Here is an 18,950-nt window from a genome sequence, read left to right as displayed (position 1 = left end):
TCAGATGAGATAATTAGTCCTTTGAAATCAGATCAGTTATAATAATAATAAAGTTTGTCATATTCCACATCTAAACAACTTGTGATGGATGACTGAGAATAATGTGTGTGACCAGGAAGAAATGTGTGAGGTCTAGCATTGCCCCCCCTCCCCATGGTCCAGCTTTGATAACAACATAAAGCAAATGTTAACCAGTTCACAAATGGTATTTTCTCTCTAGTTTATTAAATATGTACATGACAAAGTTCATACAATGCAGCATTAAAATGGTTAACATGTATTGCTACTGCTGAAGCTGAAAACAGAAACTGCCACACAACACGTTTCAGTTAAGATAATTTATTTTATACAGTAAAACAGAGGTTTAGGTCATGCTTTGTGCAGATGACAGCAAAGGATGAGTTTAAACACACCCAGGATGTTACAAAGTTTGAAACCAACCATTTCTCAACATTTGTGTGTGGGTATTGAGCATCTTACAAAGATAGCTAGTCAATAAACTTATCAGTCAATTGCGAGAAAGCGTCCGATGCGCAAAGATGTGTAAAGATGTGAACTGCTTCTAGTGAGGACTCCTTGCAGATCAAACAAATTTTGGGGAGGGTGCGTTCAAGAACGCCACAAATCTCTAACAAACCGGCACCACAATATTCCACATTCAGGAAAGTTGGTTCTACCATGCCGAGCGAGAACTAAAAAAAAAAAAAAGGCATTTTCCATTGAAATAAACCAGTATTTATACCCTTAATTCTCCATCCCCTCTTAGAAAAGGCATGTACGTGTCTGTCAATCATTGTGTTTATTATGAACGTCTTGAAGTGAGCATTGTGGGGTCTTTGAACGCAGCTCTCTGTTTTAGGCCCAGGTTGGGGTGCGTTTGTTTCCTTTTACTTGGGAGGCCTGTAGGCGATCTTCCTGCTCTTCAGCACAGACCACCTGTGCCTCTTCATGTAGTAGAGCAGAGGGACGATGATGCCTGCGCCCATCAGCAGCTGGGAGGACAACAACAGCACAAAGATTCAGTCCACAACACCACTTTGTACTTTCCAAGCCATATCCTTCTTTTGTCCTACGTTTCACTTTCCTATCAACAACAGTCCTTTTTAGAGAGTTATTATCATTAAATTCACAATGGTGCGATAGGTGGTTACCACTTTGGTCTAGAATCTGTTAAACAGACCCTGGAAGCTGTAATTAGTCTGTTGACTTTAACAACAGAAACAGAGAATAACATCAAATGTCCGGTCAAATTTGTAACCTTATCATCAATTTTAGTATTTTATTATCAATCTTAATAGTTAACATAGTTTTGGACAGTATTTTATTGCTTGTATGGATGCAAGCTTAATTTAACATTTGAAAATCTGAGGTTCTGTTGCAAAAACACACCTGAACATCTCAAAGCACACTACTGAATGTTTTCGTATCGACAGATTGTAAAATGATACTGACATGAACAAAGAGGGTTTTCTTGGGATAATTAAATAATTTAATAAAACGTGCTCTGTACCTTCAGCCCCATGCGTTTGCGTTGGTCATGCTCCGGCTCAGCAGCCCATCTCAGGAAGGTGCACACGTCTTTAGCAACCTGACTCATGGTAGCAGGGGTTCCTATGGCAACAGTCAGAAACCGTCAGCATGGCGATTTTGTGCAACTTGGTTCATATTTGAAGATTCTCTCCACTTCGGCAGCATTGCAGCACATAAGACGCACTGTACTTACCATCCTCAAACTCCAAAACCTCATTGTAGATGGGCGGGGCCATGCCGATAGCCTGACCAGGGAAGTAGGGGTTGTAGTAGAGTCCTTCTCTCACCGTCACTCCTGCAGGCGGCTCGCAGTAGCCTGTCAGCAGGCTGAACACGTAGTCCTCTCCGCCATGTCTGCAGTGAGGCAGAGGGACATACGTTAGCGTCGGTAATTCAGAGGAATTTGTGGCTTTTAAACAACAAAACTGTTACCTGGCGTTGACGATGTAGCTGAGGTCTGGGGGAAGGGCTCCGTTGTTGGCGACACGGGCTGCCTCAGGGTTGGGGTAGGGCTTTGGGAAGTAGTCTGACAGCTTTCCTGTCCGTGTGAACATCTCACCATTCTCATCAGGACCGTCCACCACCTCACACTAAACACCACACAAGACTAATTAAATTTCTGTTCAAAAAGCTTTAAATGTAACAGCTGATTACTACCATCTACTGGCAGAACTTGGCATTAACATCTAAACATCAAGATTGAATGACACCAGCTTTTGAAGCGGTGTAGACCAGGGCTACCCACATCGGGTCCTCGAGGGCCGCTGTCCTGCAGGTTCGATATGTTTCCCTGCTTCAATACACCTGATTCCGATTAATTAACATTCAAAACCTGCAGGACATCGGCCCACGGGGACCAGATGTGGGTATCCCTGGTGTAGACAATGATGTGATGAATTTTAAACCGCTCCATCATGGACTCCATCAGCCCCATGCTCACACTGCCCAACACGCAGCCTCACCTCCTCAGCTATGGCCTTAACCTCTTCCTCTGTGTGTGACACTCCCACCAGGTTTCTGAAGGCCAGGTACTCCATACTGTGGCAGGCTGAACACACCTGCTTGTACACCTGGTAACCACGGCGAATACTGCAGGGGCAGAGACAGAAAGAGGAGACATTTATGTTGAAAAGCGGTCATCTTATACAAAGAACATGACTGATGGTCTTTAAATTCCAAGTCTAAATGTTTAAGATTTAGAGCTGAAACTGTTGGTGAATTATAGTATTTTTTCAGTAAAATTTGCTTTTTCTATAGCTATAAGAGCTATAGCTCTCTTTCTATTAGTAGGATTAGTCTTTTCCAAGAAAATTAATCATTATTAGGTTTTGTCCATTTCTGATATATAAAAATGATAGCTGTGAAGTTTTTGTCTGTCAGACCTTTGACTGGCACCGTTTTGTTTTGTGTTGCAGAGTTTTGGAGATATCTACCTTCTTTCTAACACAATGGAACTGGATGACAGAGCTCAAAGACCTTCGTAAAATGACTACACACCACTTTCAGTTCAGACATGATCATCGTAGCAATTTTGGACAAAAAGGAAGCCATTAAATCTAATCTTGTGTAAGAATTTTTATTTGAACAAGAGTAAACAAACAAACGACTGATTTCAGTGCAGAGATGCTGATTCTGAATCTTTACAGTTGATACATTCAAAACTCTGCAAAGTCACACCAAAATAAGCTAGACTCACATAACAAAACGTGAATGTCATTAACTTTAAATTAAAACAATGTCTTCAGATTGAAAATTAATGTACTTCACTTTTTAAACTCAAAAGTCATCCGAAGTAACACATTGTTTTGTGCTACATCTAATCCTTTGAGCATATTAGACTTTTGCACATTGCGTGTATGTGTGAGTCCATCCAACCCACCTTGCGTGGTCCAGAGAGGACAGAGGTCCAGCATGACTCCAGGGGTAGTGAGGGGGGTGAAGCTCCAAGTCAGAGGCTTTTACAGACTGGTGCAGCATCAAGGCGAGCCCCGCACCGCCAGCTGTGACCACACCTAGTGTTGTCAGGCCAACCTTCTTCTTCCCTGACAGACTGGCAAAGGACATGTTGACCTATAAAAGAACAAAAATAAAATCGGATACAGGTTTTTTTTACTTATTCAGATTCCCACCAATGATAGAAACATGGTGGTTTCTGAGTAGGTCCAATTACAAGACCCTTTTCCCAAATGAAACTCGTTCATTTAGCAGCCAGCTGACACAGATATAAGATACCCAAACGATTGTTGACTTACAAATTGTCATTTTATTGTAAAATGACTGCAATTGAAGTGTCTTTTATTAGAAAACCACATTGTTTATTAAAAAAAAAACAACATCTTAGCAACAGGAGACAACTGATAATAACTCCAATCACATCTAGTAAAAAAAGAAAAGAAAAAAAGAATGGAAATATTATGTCATCTGATCTTTTAAAATTCAGTTAAAAGCCCAGAGGTTTGACAACTGGAATAAAAAAGGAAAAGTGGGAACTATCCTTATTTAAGAGGCGTTAACTACTATTTACATTAATTCAATTGAAAAAGGCTTAAAAAAATATCAAACATTATCAGAAGAGTTGCAGATTCATAATAAGCTAAACGCCTAATTTTCCTGTCAGGACAAGGACTACAAGGTTTGGATCATCTCAGTGCCCTTGCTGATCATACTTATGAAACTGCCCTTCCCTGGTGTTTTTATAACCGTTTGGTTGAGGGCGGGGGGCATCACATGATCGCATCTGAGCACCTCACAAACAACTATCATCACCATGCTCCATCTTCAAGCTGTCACAATGCAACTCCCAGCAAGGGTGCTGTATACATATTATTTCAATTTTACTTTGGGAATTAAACTGTGTTTGAAGCAGCTGCTAACGGAAAACGCGTCAAATAGCTGTTAAATAGCACAATGCGGCAGAAGAATCTCAGTGTGGCTGCCATGTCATCTACACTCCCAGCCTTGAGCTCAACTGACACCCAGAAAGCAGAGGATACGGAAAACTCAAGTTTAATTACGCCCCTATTTAATACTTTAATGACATAATGTCACAGATATCGATATTGTATCACACATAAAACTTCTCAGAAATGCAAAACACTAAACCAGTCTAATAGTTGACAGTTTAAAGATGGAACGTACATCGAAATACGACTACGAATATGACCGGCTTTTCTTGACAGGAAGTAGTCCTTCAAACGCTCGTCAACTAAGTAAGCGACTTCTGTTTCCAACCACGAGACAAACGAAACAGAGCAATTATTTGGATTTAAATACCTACAAACACTATTACGACAGACAAATTTGTTATCTTACATCTACAGCTGACAAGAGAAATAGCATTTAAACCAAGCTGTACATGTGCCGGCTATTTGACACATAATTAAGAGCTAGCTACCAGCTAGCCTGTTACATAGCCTACGAAGAGGGGTACCAAGTAAAATTATTATGTATAATTCGTGTTAAGATTTACGGACGCAAAATTGAGTCCCTTAAGTTAAGAATGACTAAATATATGAGAAGTAACAGGCAAAGTCATTGAAGATAGTTTGCAACAAGTGGGAACACAAGTGACCTTGTCTCATCCCGCTGCTACCAACCAAGCTAACGTTAGCTCGCTTACAGGACACCGGGAGGCAGCGCTTTTCCACAACACTGTACTTAAAAACACATACTTTTCCGAATAGCTTATACTAGATTGGTTTACTGGTGTACCTTAGGATTTTTAAGGGTTTTCGGCACGCTGAGGAGAGCTCTCCCATTCCCCGAGAGGACCACGACTCGAAGCGCCGCCATCTTCACTACGGTTCTATTCTCTTTGAGGGAAGCTGCTGTCAAGACAAGTGCTAAAGAAACTCTGGGTGGTTCCGGGCTGAACCTTCAAAATAAAAACACTTGCGTGACGTATTTTGTGTTACACAATGAAGCACCCGGTTATATCTATCACAGTAAAACCTCTCAGTCTCGAGTTTTATCACATAAATATGCAAGGCTGGTGGAGATTATGCATTTACAAATATTATGGGGCTGTATTCGTTTGTTTAGCCTAATTTTCATGTAGCTATTTAAAGATGATGAGTTATTGCTCTGTCATTGATTCAGAAATACTTTAATTTGATATGTAAGATTGTATCGTGACAAATTATTCATGTAAAACTTTACTTTGTACAATCTTTAATATTTTATTTTCTATTTGTATTTCTTATGTAGTTAAAAATATATGGATTGTTAGTGTTTTTCCCTTTCTTATTTTTTATAATTAAACGAGCTTTTATTCTGAAGGACACCTTCAATTACCTAGCGGAAGTACATAGCAGGACCTTTTCTTTTTACCTTGACGTAAATCTTACACAACGAATTTACACAACCTCTTTTTTTCTTCAATAAATTGTTTTGTAACACATAAATTAAAAATTTAAAATATTAATAGTTCCACAGCTAATTTTATATTGTAGTTTATTTAACACCATTTTGCTATAAATCACACGTGAAGATGGCTTTACAAAGAAACTTAATTTATCGACTACTTCATGACTCTTAGATTAATATTTGACCTAGAAAACAAAGTCGGTGTCAGACTGCAGCTCGCGGGCAGTAAAGTCTGATATCTCCTCAAACATGGATAGCATTTGTTTGATTACACCAATCAGCCAATGACCCCAAATGACTTTTAAGAGAGAACGCTGTTTACATGAACCACTGAGCAGAGATGGCATCCATGTAAACATGTCATGTTTTGTCTTTCTTTTACTGAAGAAGATATCAAAATTAAATAACTTGCAAATCTAATTTTAACATTGACCTTTTGTCTCTAATATTTGGACAAGCTAGAAAACAGTCACACTTTCCTATAACTGTGCTTCTCCATGGATGCAATGTAAATTTAATACTGTTCCAGTTATAAATCCGAGGTCAAGTGGATATCCATTCTAAAGTCACACACACAAAAGAAGACAGTGTTTCAGAGCTGAGTTGTAATAATTGATATTTTGTCACAAATCCTACATAGAATTTCATTCTAAAATGAGTCATTTAGGAAACAACCTCTCTTCATTTGTTATAATGGGGCCTGAAACCTGATGTAATCATTTGTGTTTTTCAATGATAATTGTGGTGATCATGTTAGGAAGTGAAATTTCAATGGACACAGTATGAACACGAGATGGTGAGATTTGCTGCAATCAAAAACTGAAGATAAATTTGAGACATAAGAAAAATAACAAAAACATGTATTATTCATTGTCGCTGTATCACACATCGACATGGAGCAAACAAATCTAAACTTAAGGGTGTTGTGTCTTGTTCCTCCAGAAGGTGGAAGCAAAGTAAAATAAAGATGATAAAAACGCACAGGAGCTTCAGATCAAAGATACCAAACCTGGAGGGATGTAGCACCTCACTCAGAGAAGTCCAGACTGACAGAAGGTATAGGTAAAAGGTACTTTTGTTGTATAGTTGTACATTCTGATAATTTTCCATTTGTGTGATATAAGCATGTCACAAAAATTATATAGTTATACTATGAGAAAAGCTGCAAGAATAAAGGTTTTTCTGAAGGTGGAAGCTTCCTTCTATCTTTTGGTTCTCATAACACTGTGTAGCAAGCAAAACTGTTTTTGACTGTCTGAACTCGTTTTCTCATAACATTATGTGGCCAGCAAACATGAATAATATAAATAGCAATAGTACCATTTTGTGGAGAAGACAACTCTGAGCCAGCTTCCTGATAGTTTGTGCTGACTTGTCTCTTTCTTGCAAGAAATACATGTTTTGTGTTAATTGTATCCAGCGACTCTGAGCCTAATTTTGAGAGAATTTTTCTGACAAAGCACAAAGTAATTGATAAAATTAAAAACAAGGATATTTTGAAAGTCTTGCTATAGTTACAGGGCAACTAAAAAGCAGTCAGAATACTATAATACTGTGACATGATACTTTTAGCTCCATTTTGTCTCCCGATACAAAGATTGTGAAGGGATAGGGTGATGTTGTTTTTTGCATTAATATAGATAACTTCGGCACATAACAGGAAGAATATATTTCCTGCATCCCGCATGATGCGAAACATCTGAAACATGAGTTAACATCCATCAGGATGTGAGTTGGAGCGAACAGATACAACATAAATAATGAAAAACAAAACATCCAGTCTGAAATATTAAGATACATTCATCCAAAAAGACTTGTCTGAACGAACTGTGGCTGGTGTTGAGAAACTGTAATGGATGTTTGCTGTTAATGGCAGGTAGATAATAAACTATTCATCAGCCCCAGCAGTCACTGTCATCTCCTGTCACGTTTGCTCGACAGAAGGAATTTTCATTGTCGGGTTGCATGACAAATGCTACAGCCTCATATCAGACTATTCAAACCAAAGTTCATCAGAGGTTTTCTTTGTTTGCTATGATCATTTTGCTTATTTTCTGATAATATCTAGATTTAGTATCTCATATACAAGGTGAGGCTATCATATTTAGAGGAAACTCACAGAAGCAAATAGATAAATTGTAACTTTACTGGACATATTCATCAAAATGTTGCCTAGTTATTTGTGTTTCTTAAAGTAAGCTTTGATTGTATTTACAGATTAAAGTTCTGTAATTTAGATATCTTTTGGGAAACTGCCTGCAGCAGCAGCATTTTCACTCATATTGGCCTCAGTGCATCATGGGAGCTGATTGACGGGCTGATGTGGCGCTGTTGCTGAGCTCTGTGGTCAGATCAGAGGAATCCTTCTTTTTCACTTCCCAGCCAGGAATCAGACTTCAGGAAGAAGGATGTTGTTCCAGGTTTCTGAACAAAGAGTCAAAAGCTTTTATTTATCATATCTATAAATTAAACTGGACAAGTCTTTTCTGCCTGACTGAATTACAAACAGAGGAAAACAGCTTGTAACAACAAGAAAGGTCAAGCTCTTGAAACCACTGATTCTAAATGAGCTTTCATATACTCACCGCGGCCCTCATAAAGTTTTTCATGACTTATGTTAACAGGAATGTCATGAAAGGGAGACAGTTAGAAAAAGAGGATGTTCAGTAACGTTATGTTACGTTTAATCCATTTCTAATCTAGTTCTATTCAGTTCAGTACAGCATACTTTATCACAATTTATTTTGTCCTTGAGCAGTATTTTTGGGCCGGATGGCTGATATCAGTGCACCACTATATTAGTGAAGGACTCTCATAGACTCTCATTATGAAATGCACCAAATGCCAGCCTGATGCAGTTTTCCCATTGGCTGCTGCTCTTCAAAACCTTTTTGGTGCATTCTCTCTCCTGTGGCGTGCACATAAAGAAAATGGCACTGCACGCAGCAGGCATGTTTTGACCAACATTGTCGGTTTTTTTTTTTCAAGTAACTACTATTAGGCCCATTACTCAACTCACATTTGATGTCTTTCCTCTCTGCTTTGTGTCTGAGCTGCAGGTACCAGATAGCAGAGACTTTTGTGCCTAATCCAGGCTACTTTTGGCATTTAGAGCTCAGTTACAGAGGATATTGTGTGGGTCAAGTGTGATCCAAAGAAAATATGAATTTGGGCCATGTGGCTGAGTTTAGCAACCTCACACAATGTGAGCCAACACTGCAATTTAAGGTCAAATGTGGCCATGTTTGGGAAAACGATTCTTCGTAATCAAGGGCCTGTGTATCTGTGACAGTGAGGCCATGGCAGACAAGTCTTACTTTATAAACTGTCCTGAGATGACTTTAGTTTTGAATTGGCAAATGAATTGAACTGAAAATACATGTTCTTTGATTGCATTCACACAAAATCTGTCTCGTCTGCAGGCTTGTGGAGACCCGAGTGAGTATAGCTATATAAAAGTGAAATTTTCAGAAAATGTTTCACTGCTGTGGTGTTATGAATGCACGCTTCTCCTCACTTATTCTTTGGTTTGATTGGTCCCTGTAGCTAATTTATGAATTACATTAAAAGTGGTTTGCTTATCCTCTGAACTGTTCAGACATTCAGTTTCAAAGAAGTTAGAGCACGGAGGATTTAGTGGACTGGGAAGGAGTAGGCAAATGAATACAGCCAGCAGAAGAGACAGGGTTCAATGTTTATTGCCTAACCCCACCTCCTGTGGTTTACTTCTTTTTTTCCATTGGAGAGTTGGGGTTTAGGTGGAATTAACTAATGGTTACGACTGAGAGCTAGAGATGTTATAAAAACCGTCTTGAGTGCCGTCTTGGTGGATTTTCTTTTCAAAGCATGAAAATGAGTCCCAAAGTATGAATGAAACTGCTGGTTTAGCATACATTATTAAGAGAAATTCCCTTATTTTCTACCTAACTAATTACTGAAACGTTATTCCAGATGCTGTCTTTTTTTATCCGCCTGCCAATCTCACAGAGAACCACCAACTTTTCCACATGAGGCGATAGTTAACGGCACCCTGGATCAGGGAATCTGTTCTTTTCCAGCCAAGAACATGGGACATGGGAAGCATTTATTCTAATCCAAACTCAACTCAAACTGATCCAGTGCAAGCTGGAGATCATCACTCAATAAAGCAAAACGGACAACTTCATTTGCAGAAAGCTCACTGAATCAGAAACCCTCTGCTTGGCAGTCACACAGTGAAATTCTGTTCAACAGTGAAGACCAAAATCTGTGACAGAGGGAAACACTCTGAGAGCTTTAGTAAAAAGCTGAATTATGCTTTCTAAAATTGCTACACTGATGTATCATCCTCTGGTGTCCTCAAAAGGGAATCCATTAAAAACACTGTTTTCTTTAAGTGGGACACATTTGCAGTCATTTTATGGATTCATGTCACTTGTTTAAGAAGTTGTTTGTTTAAAAGAGCCAAAAACCACCATGCATCATTGTTGCATGGTGGTTTAAGCAGTGTCACACTCATATTCAGGCCAGCTGTTTCTAATAGACTAAAGTTGAGCTTTTCAGTCATTATGGAAATGTTTGACTTGGTTTAGATTAGCAAAAAGAAATCGGAGTTGTTCAAAATAAAGTAAATACACACACTGACAGCTGTAGTAACAAACATACTTGCATATTTTCTGGTTTTGAGCTGCTTGTCCAAGGACAAAGGTTTGACTTTTCAAATGACTTTAAGAACATTCTTGAAGAGTTAATTCACAAGTACTTTCTTTCACAGTGATGTACGTATTAACTTCTGTGCAGCTGAGCACATCTGTAGGGTTGGAGTCACAACAATGTGGAGTAGATCCCACCACAGTGATCAGAACTGACAGCTGAAGTTATTGTATCAGATCACGGTAATGGATGCCCTGGATACATGCTGTGAAATTAAATCGGTGTTAGCTGTCATGAAGATTACGGACCGCGCATCATCTCTGTGAGTGTGTGATGTAGAGACTCGAAGGCATTTGTTAATTCAGCTTGGTTTCACTGAGATCTATTCATACGCGTCTCTCTGGGTGAGTCACAAGTGTTGCGTCAGATGTTTAAATCACAGTGAATAGATTTCTGACAGCCAAACGTAGCTGCGCTCCAACTCCGTGACATTTGATGCTTTAATTACACTGATGTGTGCAGATCAACAGACTTGAAAGGAGCAGGTGGTTGATTTAATTGCTGCTGAAGCTTCCGTTCCACTGACTGTATCATGGATGCAAAGTTTGAAAAAGCTCTGAAGATATCAGGACTGTTCTCATTGACAACTACAAATAAAGCAGCTGAAAGCATTTTTTTTATGTCGACCAAAAAAAAAAAAAACCTAAAAAAAATGTAATAACTATTTATGTATCCACTTTTTGTTTGTTTATTTGTCTCTTTGATAACTGATGAATGTTATCAGTGTCCCTCTTGTTCCTGATGTGAAAGCATCAAAGGAGCCTCAAAATTATAATAATAAAAAAATGCATTTCCCATCGTGGGTAACAAGCACCAAGTATATAGCAATCCCTTCCCTTGAATCCTTATTGCTGTCCTTTGTTTGAAGTTTGTGTACAGTCCCTATGATGTAGATCAAAGACCAAAATTACAGAGCAGCATTTGCTCGTCGTTGCACTGATGCATTACACGCTATGCAGAGTTTTCTTTTCCATTCTTTCCTTTTATTTTTTGTCTCACATGCTCTTTACAAGCACATTTCCTTCATTAAATCACATTTCTGCTCACCGTGTCTATTCTAAGAAGTCTTTTTTCTTTTTATCCATCCCAAGTTCTTTCACTAATTACTCTCTTAAAGCTGAAACCTGTTCCACAAATTAACTTTATTGAGCTTGGACTCCAATGCAGAATGGTAAAGTAGATTAGTCTATGCCACATTTGGACATACGCCAAGGACTCGTGCTGTGTAAACTATAATCATGTCAGCGTTCATCAGGGTTATTGGCTGTATGAGCCTCTTTGGAGAAACACTAGCCAGGATTTCAAACAGAGAGCGTTGAACAACAGAGTTTATGATCAGCCATGAATGTGTCTGTCAGCTGTGTTACTGACTGCAGGCAGGTGCTAATGCTAATATGCTAATAATATTAGAATATTAGCACAATGCTAATATGCTAATAATGCATTGGGTAAGAAGGAGCATGAACTCATATAACAGGGTTTAGATGGAAACAGGCCCCGAAATCACTTTATAGGCAAGAATTAATGGCTTGAATTGACCATTTTAGCCATGTGCAATCAATGAAGTTCAGTGAGTTTTTGGAGAAGTTCAACATCCAAAATGTGTCTTGTTGGCAGTACAGTAGCTAACATGAGAGATTACATGACTTGTTCCAGCAGCTGGGTCAGATATAGCCCCTTTCTTATGTTGTAAAGTAAGTGAAATGACCAAGAGACGGATGTGGTCATCAGTCATGACACTCAGGCCTCTTGCATTCTTGCTGTGGACACAGTTGAAGAGGTGGTTTTTAATCAATTTTTTTTTAAATATACGCTGTTGAAGGAAAATTGTTGAATGTGAAAAATTTGTGTCAAACAATTCAATGAACAACAGCACACTTCACACACACATCCTCCCTCATCCAAGTAACCTTGCATGACTCTCTGCAGACTTCTAAGACCTTCAAAGTGACACCAGATCAATACAAATATTAATGAGAGCCGATGACTGCACTGTGTTCACCACCCAGCATCCTTGAAACTCATAAGCAGGTCATTGTGTATTCATACTGCAACGGATTCTGAATTCATAGAAGTAGAGTGAGCATCAAACTGTTTCTTTCACCTCCCACAACACTGCTGAATAATTTAATCAAGTTTGTGGAGATGAACATCATGTGGCAAGAGGATAGATGGAGCAAAGAAAGTAGATGAAGCTCATGGGGAAGGCTGGTCACCTTCAAGTTGTTGACGAGGTGGAGAGGTGCTCACTCTTTCAGACAAGTTTTATTTTTCATATAGTTTCTAAAGATGATAATTTTGATGGGTTTTGTGTTCTTTAAAAAGCATGTTTCATTCAGGAAGCAAAATGTAGCAGGACACCATGGGGGATCAGTAAAATGTGGAACTACCTGAACTGTAGGCTGCTCTTGGATGTGTCGGTACAGTTGCTGGTCAGTAGAAGATAGAGATGAAAATAGACAAAGATCTGCTTCGTAAGGGAGTAAAACTAAGCATGAAATAATGATAATGATTCATTGGAGTTTTTTCCCCCCCTGTGCTTCTTAGCTATTCAATGTTTTTAATGCTTTTTGCTCTCTTTGTTAGGAAATCAGTGGTTGTTGGACCCTACCTGCTCAAGCTAATTTTCAGTCAAACGGTATTCTATCAGCATGTAGCATCATCTCCGAAGCCTGGGTGCTGTCAGCTTTGTGAAGGACTGCATGTCTGTCAGTACATGCTGAAAAGTCAGCCATCCACAGGGGCTGAAAGATCCCCAAACAGGCTCCTCGGTGCAGGTATGGGCCCTCATAATATCCTTGTAACAGCACCTTGTCGCAGTGATCCTCTTGTTAAGTTTATGCTTGGTTTTCTCAGCCTTGTGAGCGGGGGCAAAATTGACATTTAGTGGTCCTTGTTTCAGCCGATTGTGCGCCTCCCAATTTTTGCTGACTGAGCGAAAAACGGGAAACGCTGCAGCTAAAAGTGTAGATCCATTTCTACGGACATCTTAATGACCTATCAAAACCGAAGAAAGTACAATTATTGCTAACGTTTCAAAAACTGCTTAAAAAAGTGAAAAAAAAAAAACTTCTTTAAGTGCTATTTCTGTGTTGTTGTGGTATGATTTCCTCAGATGATTAATATGAACCCAGTGACTCCAGCATGCCTGAGATGCTGGTAAAAGATGATTCTGGTGTCCGCAGTCTCTCTTCTCATTCACTTTAAATATGGGTGACATCTTACATTGCCTAATTGAATTCGGGGCCCGCTGCTTCGCTTTGCTGACACAGCTTGAGTAAAATCCTGAAAATACCTCAACTTTTCAGGTAGCTTATGAAATTGTCTGACTAATATCATATCAAGTGATTTATTGTCACTGTCTTTCCAAATATCACTCCCATCATCATCTGTTTGAATTCTGCTTCTCGGCGCTGTGTCAGTATCACAATTCGGTTGGGTAATGACCAATGTGACAAACATAATGGTACCATTACGAGGCCCCAGTCCATGCAACTGCCTGATGCAAATGAGGCACATATAAATATCCACAACACAATGTTCCCTTTAACCGCTGTGATTTTTTTGAGGTTTAAATGGTGAAGAATTCACTGTTTTGGACAGCAAGAACGGTATGCATAAAACTGAATGTTGATTCAGTTGATAACAGAATATGTAAATTACAAATATCTGAATAACTGGTGTGTGACTGCATGTGCATAGACGTCAGACACTGGGGAAAAACACCATAATGATGTGCAGCCTGTATGACAGTCTCTAAGTATCTGTCATGCCATTCAATCTCACTCTGCGACCTGTATGTAAGCCCCTTACTCTTTATCAGTAAAGTAGTAAGCCTTCAGGGACTGTTTGTGTGTGTCTATGTTAAGAGGTGAGATTAACAGAAGCTGACAGCAATAACACCTTGTGTAATGGGAACAGCCAGCATGTCACGATGTTGGCTGAGAGTATAAACGATGGACCTTTCATTCGATCTCCACTGAACAGTAGTTTTGTGTGTGAACGAGTCGTTGAAACAGATCGAGTCGACACAGATTAGTTCAGACTGAAGTGAAGAGAGCAGGTGGGAATGGCACCAGTGGACCAGACAACACAGCAGTATTTTCTTTATTTTACTACAAGTCATCTACTTCTTATTTTTTGATACTGAAATTTGAGTGAAGACCTTTGTTATCTGTTAGACTTCAGTGAACCAAAGATGCTCATGTAAATAACTGCATACATGTTGTATAAAAGGCACAGTTTGACACGGTGTCAGGTTCTGATGGTCTTTTTTATGTTTATGTGACTCTTTTTGTCTGTGCTTAGATAGAACTGTATAACCCAACTAGTTCACTTATTTGTCACTTGAAGGCTTGACCACGACAGTTCCTTATTGTTCAGATGTCCAAATAGTAGCTCTCTGAATAGTTTGCAGCTGATCCAAAATGCAACAGCAAGAGTCCCGACAGAAACGAATAGGAGGGATAACCTTTATCCAGTTTCAGCTCTCGATTGGCTTCCCGTAAAATCCCCAAAGGAATTAAAAAAGTTTTTTCTTCACATATAAACTTCTCATTAACAATACTCCGTGTTACCAAGCTTGTAGCTTAAAGACTTAATACTATTTATTTTCCCAACAGAGCATTTTACTATCAGATAGCAGGTTTACTTGTGGTTCCCAGAGACTTCTCATGTTTGAAACCAACTCATAGTTTGAGTTCAGGAATAAAAAACCCTTTTGACCTTTAAGATTAGGCTTAAAAATGTCCTCCAAAAGGTTTTTAAGGTTTCCCCAAATACAACTTTTCTCATAGCCCTGTTCTCCAGAAAGGTGTTTCAAATTCTATTTACATGAAATGTATTAATAACCCCCTGAAGCTATCGCGTAGAAGCGAGGCCCCAGGTTCACCGGCAGCAAATCGGAAGATCAATGCAAAAGTCTTACTTACTTGGGCAAATATAGTATTTTATTTATCAGTCTGAATGAAAAGAGATCTGATATTGCAATGTTGAGACTTCAACAGGATGTCCAGGATGATGATATGATGTTAAGTTATCTACGTTACCTGAAAGAATAAAACATATTTTTTCTAACATGGTTGAAGCTTGCTTTACTGCCACACAGCATGCTAATAGTTAAGCAGAATGCTTTTGAGGTAAAATCCAGTGTTTTGGATTCAACCTATCCATGAATCACCTCCCTGTATCAGACTTTGTGGCTTACTACCTTTATGAACAAATCATTTCTGGAAGGATTTTACATGATGAGACATGTCATGGGTCACGATAAGCATCTTGTACATGAAGTTCATGATGTTTCCTGTCGGAAGACAGTCTGTAGATTCCCATTTCAGGTGAAACTGATGGTACATATTTAACACATCCTCCCTTTTCTGTCTGCTGTCACTGAGCTCCTCTACAGAGCAGTGATTTCACTGTTTCCTCTTCTCCACCAGCTCATCTTTAGCAATGTTGTTCAAACTTTATCATGCTGCTGTTCCCTGTAGTGGCCCAGATGATTTAAATTCAGCGGCAGGCTGCTCTGTGTGCACACACAACAACAACACAGCCACACACTTGTTACTGTGGGAGATTCTCAGCTTCCTTGACACGATTGTTGGCTGATTGAAAAATTGACATCAGATTAAAATTTGATATGAACACGTTTGCCCAGTTGTTTGATTTTCAGACTCAATTTTCTTGGAAAGACATATTCTTAATGTAATGTGTTTGGTAGTGATCACTTAGATTTTACTGTATCTACAGGTTACCAGAAGCATGTTGATGTATGTCATACAGAGCCTGGGCCTTTTAGACATTTTCTTCATGCATCCGGCTGCCATCTTGTCTCTCTTCATCTTATTTTAGCCAGAAGAAGAAGCAGCAAATGTGTTGCACTTTCAATCTATCGAACCCTATCTGTGACACTCATGTAAACCTTGAAGATAAGCTCTCAAAACATAATTACATTTTTAAACGAGGCTCAGTAAGACAGTCAGACACTATGAAGAACGAGACATTTGCCCTCTATTAGCGATGCTGTATCCTCTCTGAGACTCTCAAAATGTGTCTTGTATTGCCCACGGGCAGAACTAGGCCTGTAATTGGTGGGAAATAGCCCACTTACTCACTTAAGCACACAGCAAGGAAGAAGTAGCTGTTGTTGATGTTGATAGAGTTTGCTGCTGCAGGTTAAATCTCCTGAGCCGTGGCCTGTTTAAACCCGAGGCTCTCTGCAAGCTGCTGTCACCTTTAACAGCTGACCTGCTGCCTATAATGCAATCTGACAGGGAAGAACAGCCAAGAAGAGAAGGCAAAATGTTCTAAATGAACCTTGCTGGGTTTGGTTACTACTACTTATTGCTTTTCAGTGTGAAGAGAATATTAAGTTAAAAGCTCAGTCAGTCCCAACTTGTTTTAGCTGCATGCGATTCATTCAATTTTTGGGCCATCAGTTTTTGTTTTTTGTTCAATTCCACTCGACTAAACTTCAATATTAACATTTTTCAGCAATTTTCATCAGTAATTCAGAGAAATGGTTAATGCTGGATATGTGACATGGTGTGTAGCTGTGGAGGACCAAAGAGCTGGCTCACAGACAGTTGGCAGGCAATGAATTAAAATAATAACCTTTAATAAAGAAACCAAAAGCACTACACTGATGGGTTATTGAAAACACATAAATCCAAAATACATTGATGAGTAAGAGCAATACAAGTCTTGGCATACAGATTAACTACTATACACATTAAAGCTGTCACTTTTTCTTCAAACGTGGATAAACTTCAAACGTCAGTGGGTTTTTTTTATTAAAAAATGATGTCTTTAAGCGCTTCAGACCATAGGCTGAGTACAGAGAAGCATCAGCTCATTAGAAGTAGTTAACTGAGCATATCACAACTACCATACAGCCCTCTATCAGCCTGACCTACTGCATACTCTGGTATCCTCTCAGTAATATGAGTTTTTGCTTTCTTAGTGATTAATGGAAGATTAAGGCGATCCTAAGAGGACAATTATGGCACCAAAGAATCAGTGTTTGGGAGTATTTTGGATTTTACACTGTACATTGTGAAGTAATGAACAAAGATTAGGCCATTTGTGGACTTTCTACAAAGCGGCTGTCTTGTTTTCTAAAGACAACAAAACTGTGGATTTCACTGCTAGCTTGTCACCCATGTGAGGTAGCGGAGGCACCCAAATAAACAAGACAATGTCAGGTTTTTAGCATTGTCTGATTGCCTGCTGTTGGATGCAGTCAGCTACAAAAGGCTCCTCGTAAAAGACTCGGAAAATTCCATCACTGACAAGATAGCAAGATGTATGTGCAAAGATATGCTGCTCGCAGGTGTCATTTCAGCAGAGGGGTTTCAGGAATGTGGAGCCACAATATAAAACTGCAGCACATATTTCAATCTCATTGCACAGGAAAACATTAAGGCAATACCAAATGATAAGACACTTAACTGGCTATGCACACTCTGTGCACACTGCAATTTAGACATTCAAATACATCTGAAGATTGCAATTTGTTCAAACTTGATTTAATTGACAAACAAGGTTAGAGCCTAAAGGGGAAGTTATTTTATTTTTCAAAGATGGACCTTATTTCTGGCATGAAATACGTTGATCTACTCACTGATAACAGTTTGGTGAAAGTCGGCGTCCTTCGGAAGATATTTAGACCACTCAAGATCCGTGTATATCCATATAACGGGAGAGAACGGGGCATAGACAATACAGCCTCTAAATAAGGCATTATCTGTCTTTATTTCACCAATACTTTAAGAAGAATGAATGAATGAACATGTACAATTGCACTGTTAGTTCAGAGCTGCCGTGTTGTTGTTATTGGGGGCTTTCTGCACATACGCGCCGCCGCAGCATTATATTTACACGGAATTTGCTGCTGCTGGTAACATGGTTCGTTATTGCGTATTGCCATGTAGCACAAACCTATCAGTAGCAAACTCTGTGTAACAATAGCCAACCATCACAGAGCATGGAGTAAATGAGCTGTGCTGCAGCGGCGGGCGTCGATGATGTCATCCCAGTAGACGAGTGTGTAGAAAGCCCTCTATAAGCCCCCCGATAGCCACCAATAACAACAACACAGCAGCTATGAGCTAACAGAGCTATAGTACACGTTCGTTCATTCATTCTTCTTAAAGTATTGGCGAAATAAAGACAGATAATGCCTTATTTAGAGGCTGCATCGTCTCTGCATTGAAGGACGCCGACTTTCATCAAACCGTTATCAGTAAGTAGATGAATGTATTTTATGCTAGAAATAAGGTTCAGGTTTAAAAAAACCGAACTTCCCCTTTAATAAACAATACTACTATAATAACATTACACTCAAAATCATGGACAAGGATCTC

The 18,950-nt window shown here is 39.2% G+C and overlaps 2 protein-coding genes across 2 annotated transcripts in view; one reads left to right on the top strand and one right to left on the bottom strand.

Moving 5' to 3' along the window:
• Window positions 1-18,950, top strand: part of gmppb (GDP-mannose pyrophosphorylase B) — a 336,004-nt gene that overhangs the window by 111,949 nt on the left and 205,105 nt on the right. The gene's annotated exons all lie outside the window — the stretch shown is intronic.
• On the bottom strand, window positions 207-5,368 carry cyc1 (cytochrome c-1). The gene is made up of 7 exons (XM_072381481.1): window positions 5,242-5,368; window positions 3,410-3,600; window positions 2,493-2,619; window positions 1,963-2,120; window positions 1,724-1,884; window positions 1,511-1,611; window positions 207-992 (listed from the first exon to the last, which is right to left on the bottom strand). The coding sequence occupies exons 1-7, from the start codon at window positions 5,320-5,322 to the stop codon at window positions 888-890; spliced, it is 924 nt and encodes a 307-aa protein (XP_072237582.1). The 5' UTR covers window positions 5,323-5,368; the 3' UTR covers window positions 207-887.

The sequence above is a fragment of the Leuresthes tenuis genome, unplaced genomic scaffold (genome assembly GCF_036924035.1).
Source record: "Leuresthes tenuis unplaced genomic scaffold, fLeuTen1.0.hap1 SCAF_3, whole genome shotgun sequence".
Lineage (NCBI taxonomy): Eukaryota > Metazoa > Chordata > Actinopteri > Atheriniformes > Atherinopsidae > Leuresthes > Leuresthes tenuis.
The sequence above is the reverse complement of the archived record's forward strand: the minus strand, read 5'-3'. Positions and strand labels throughout refer to the sequence as shown.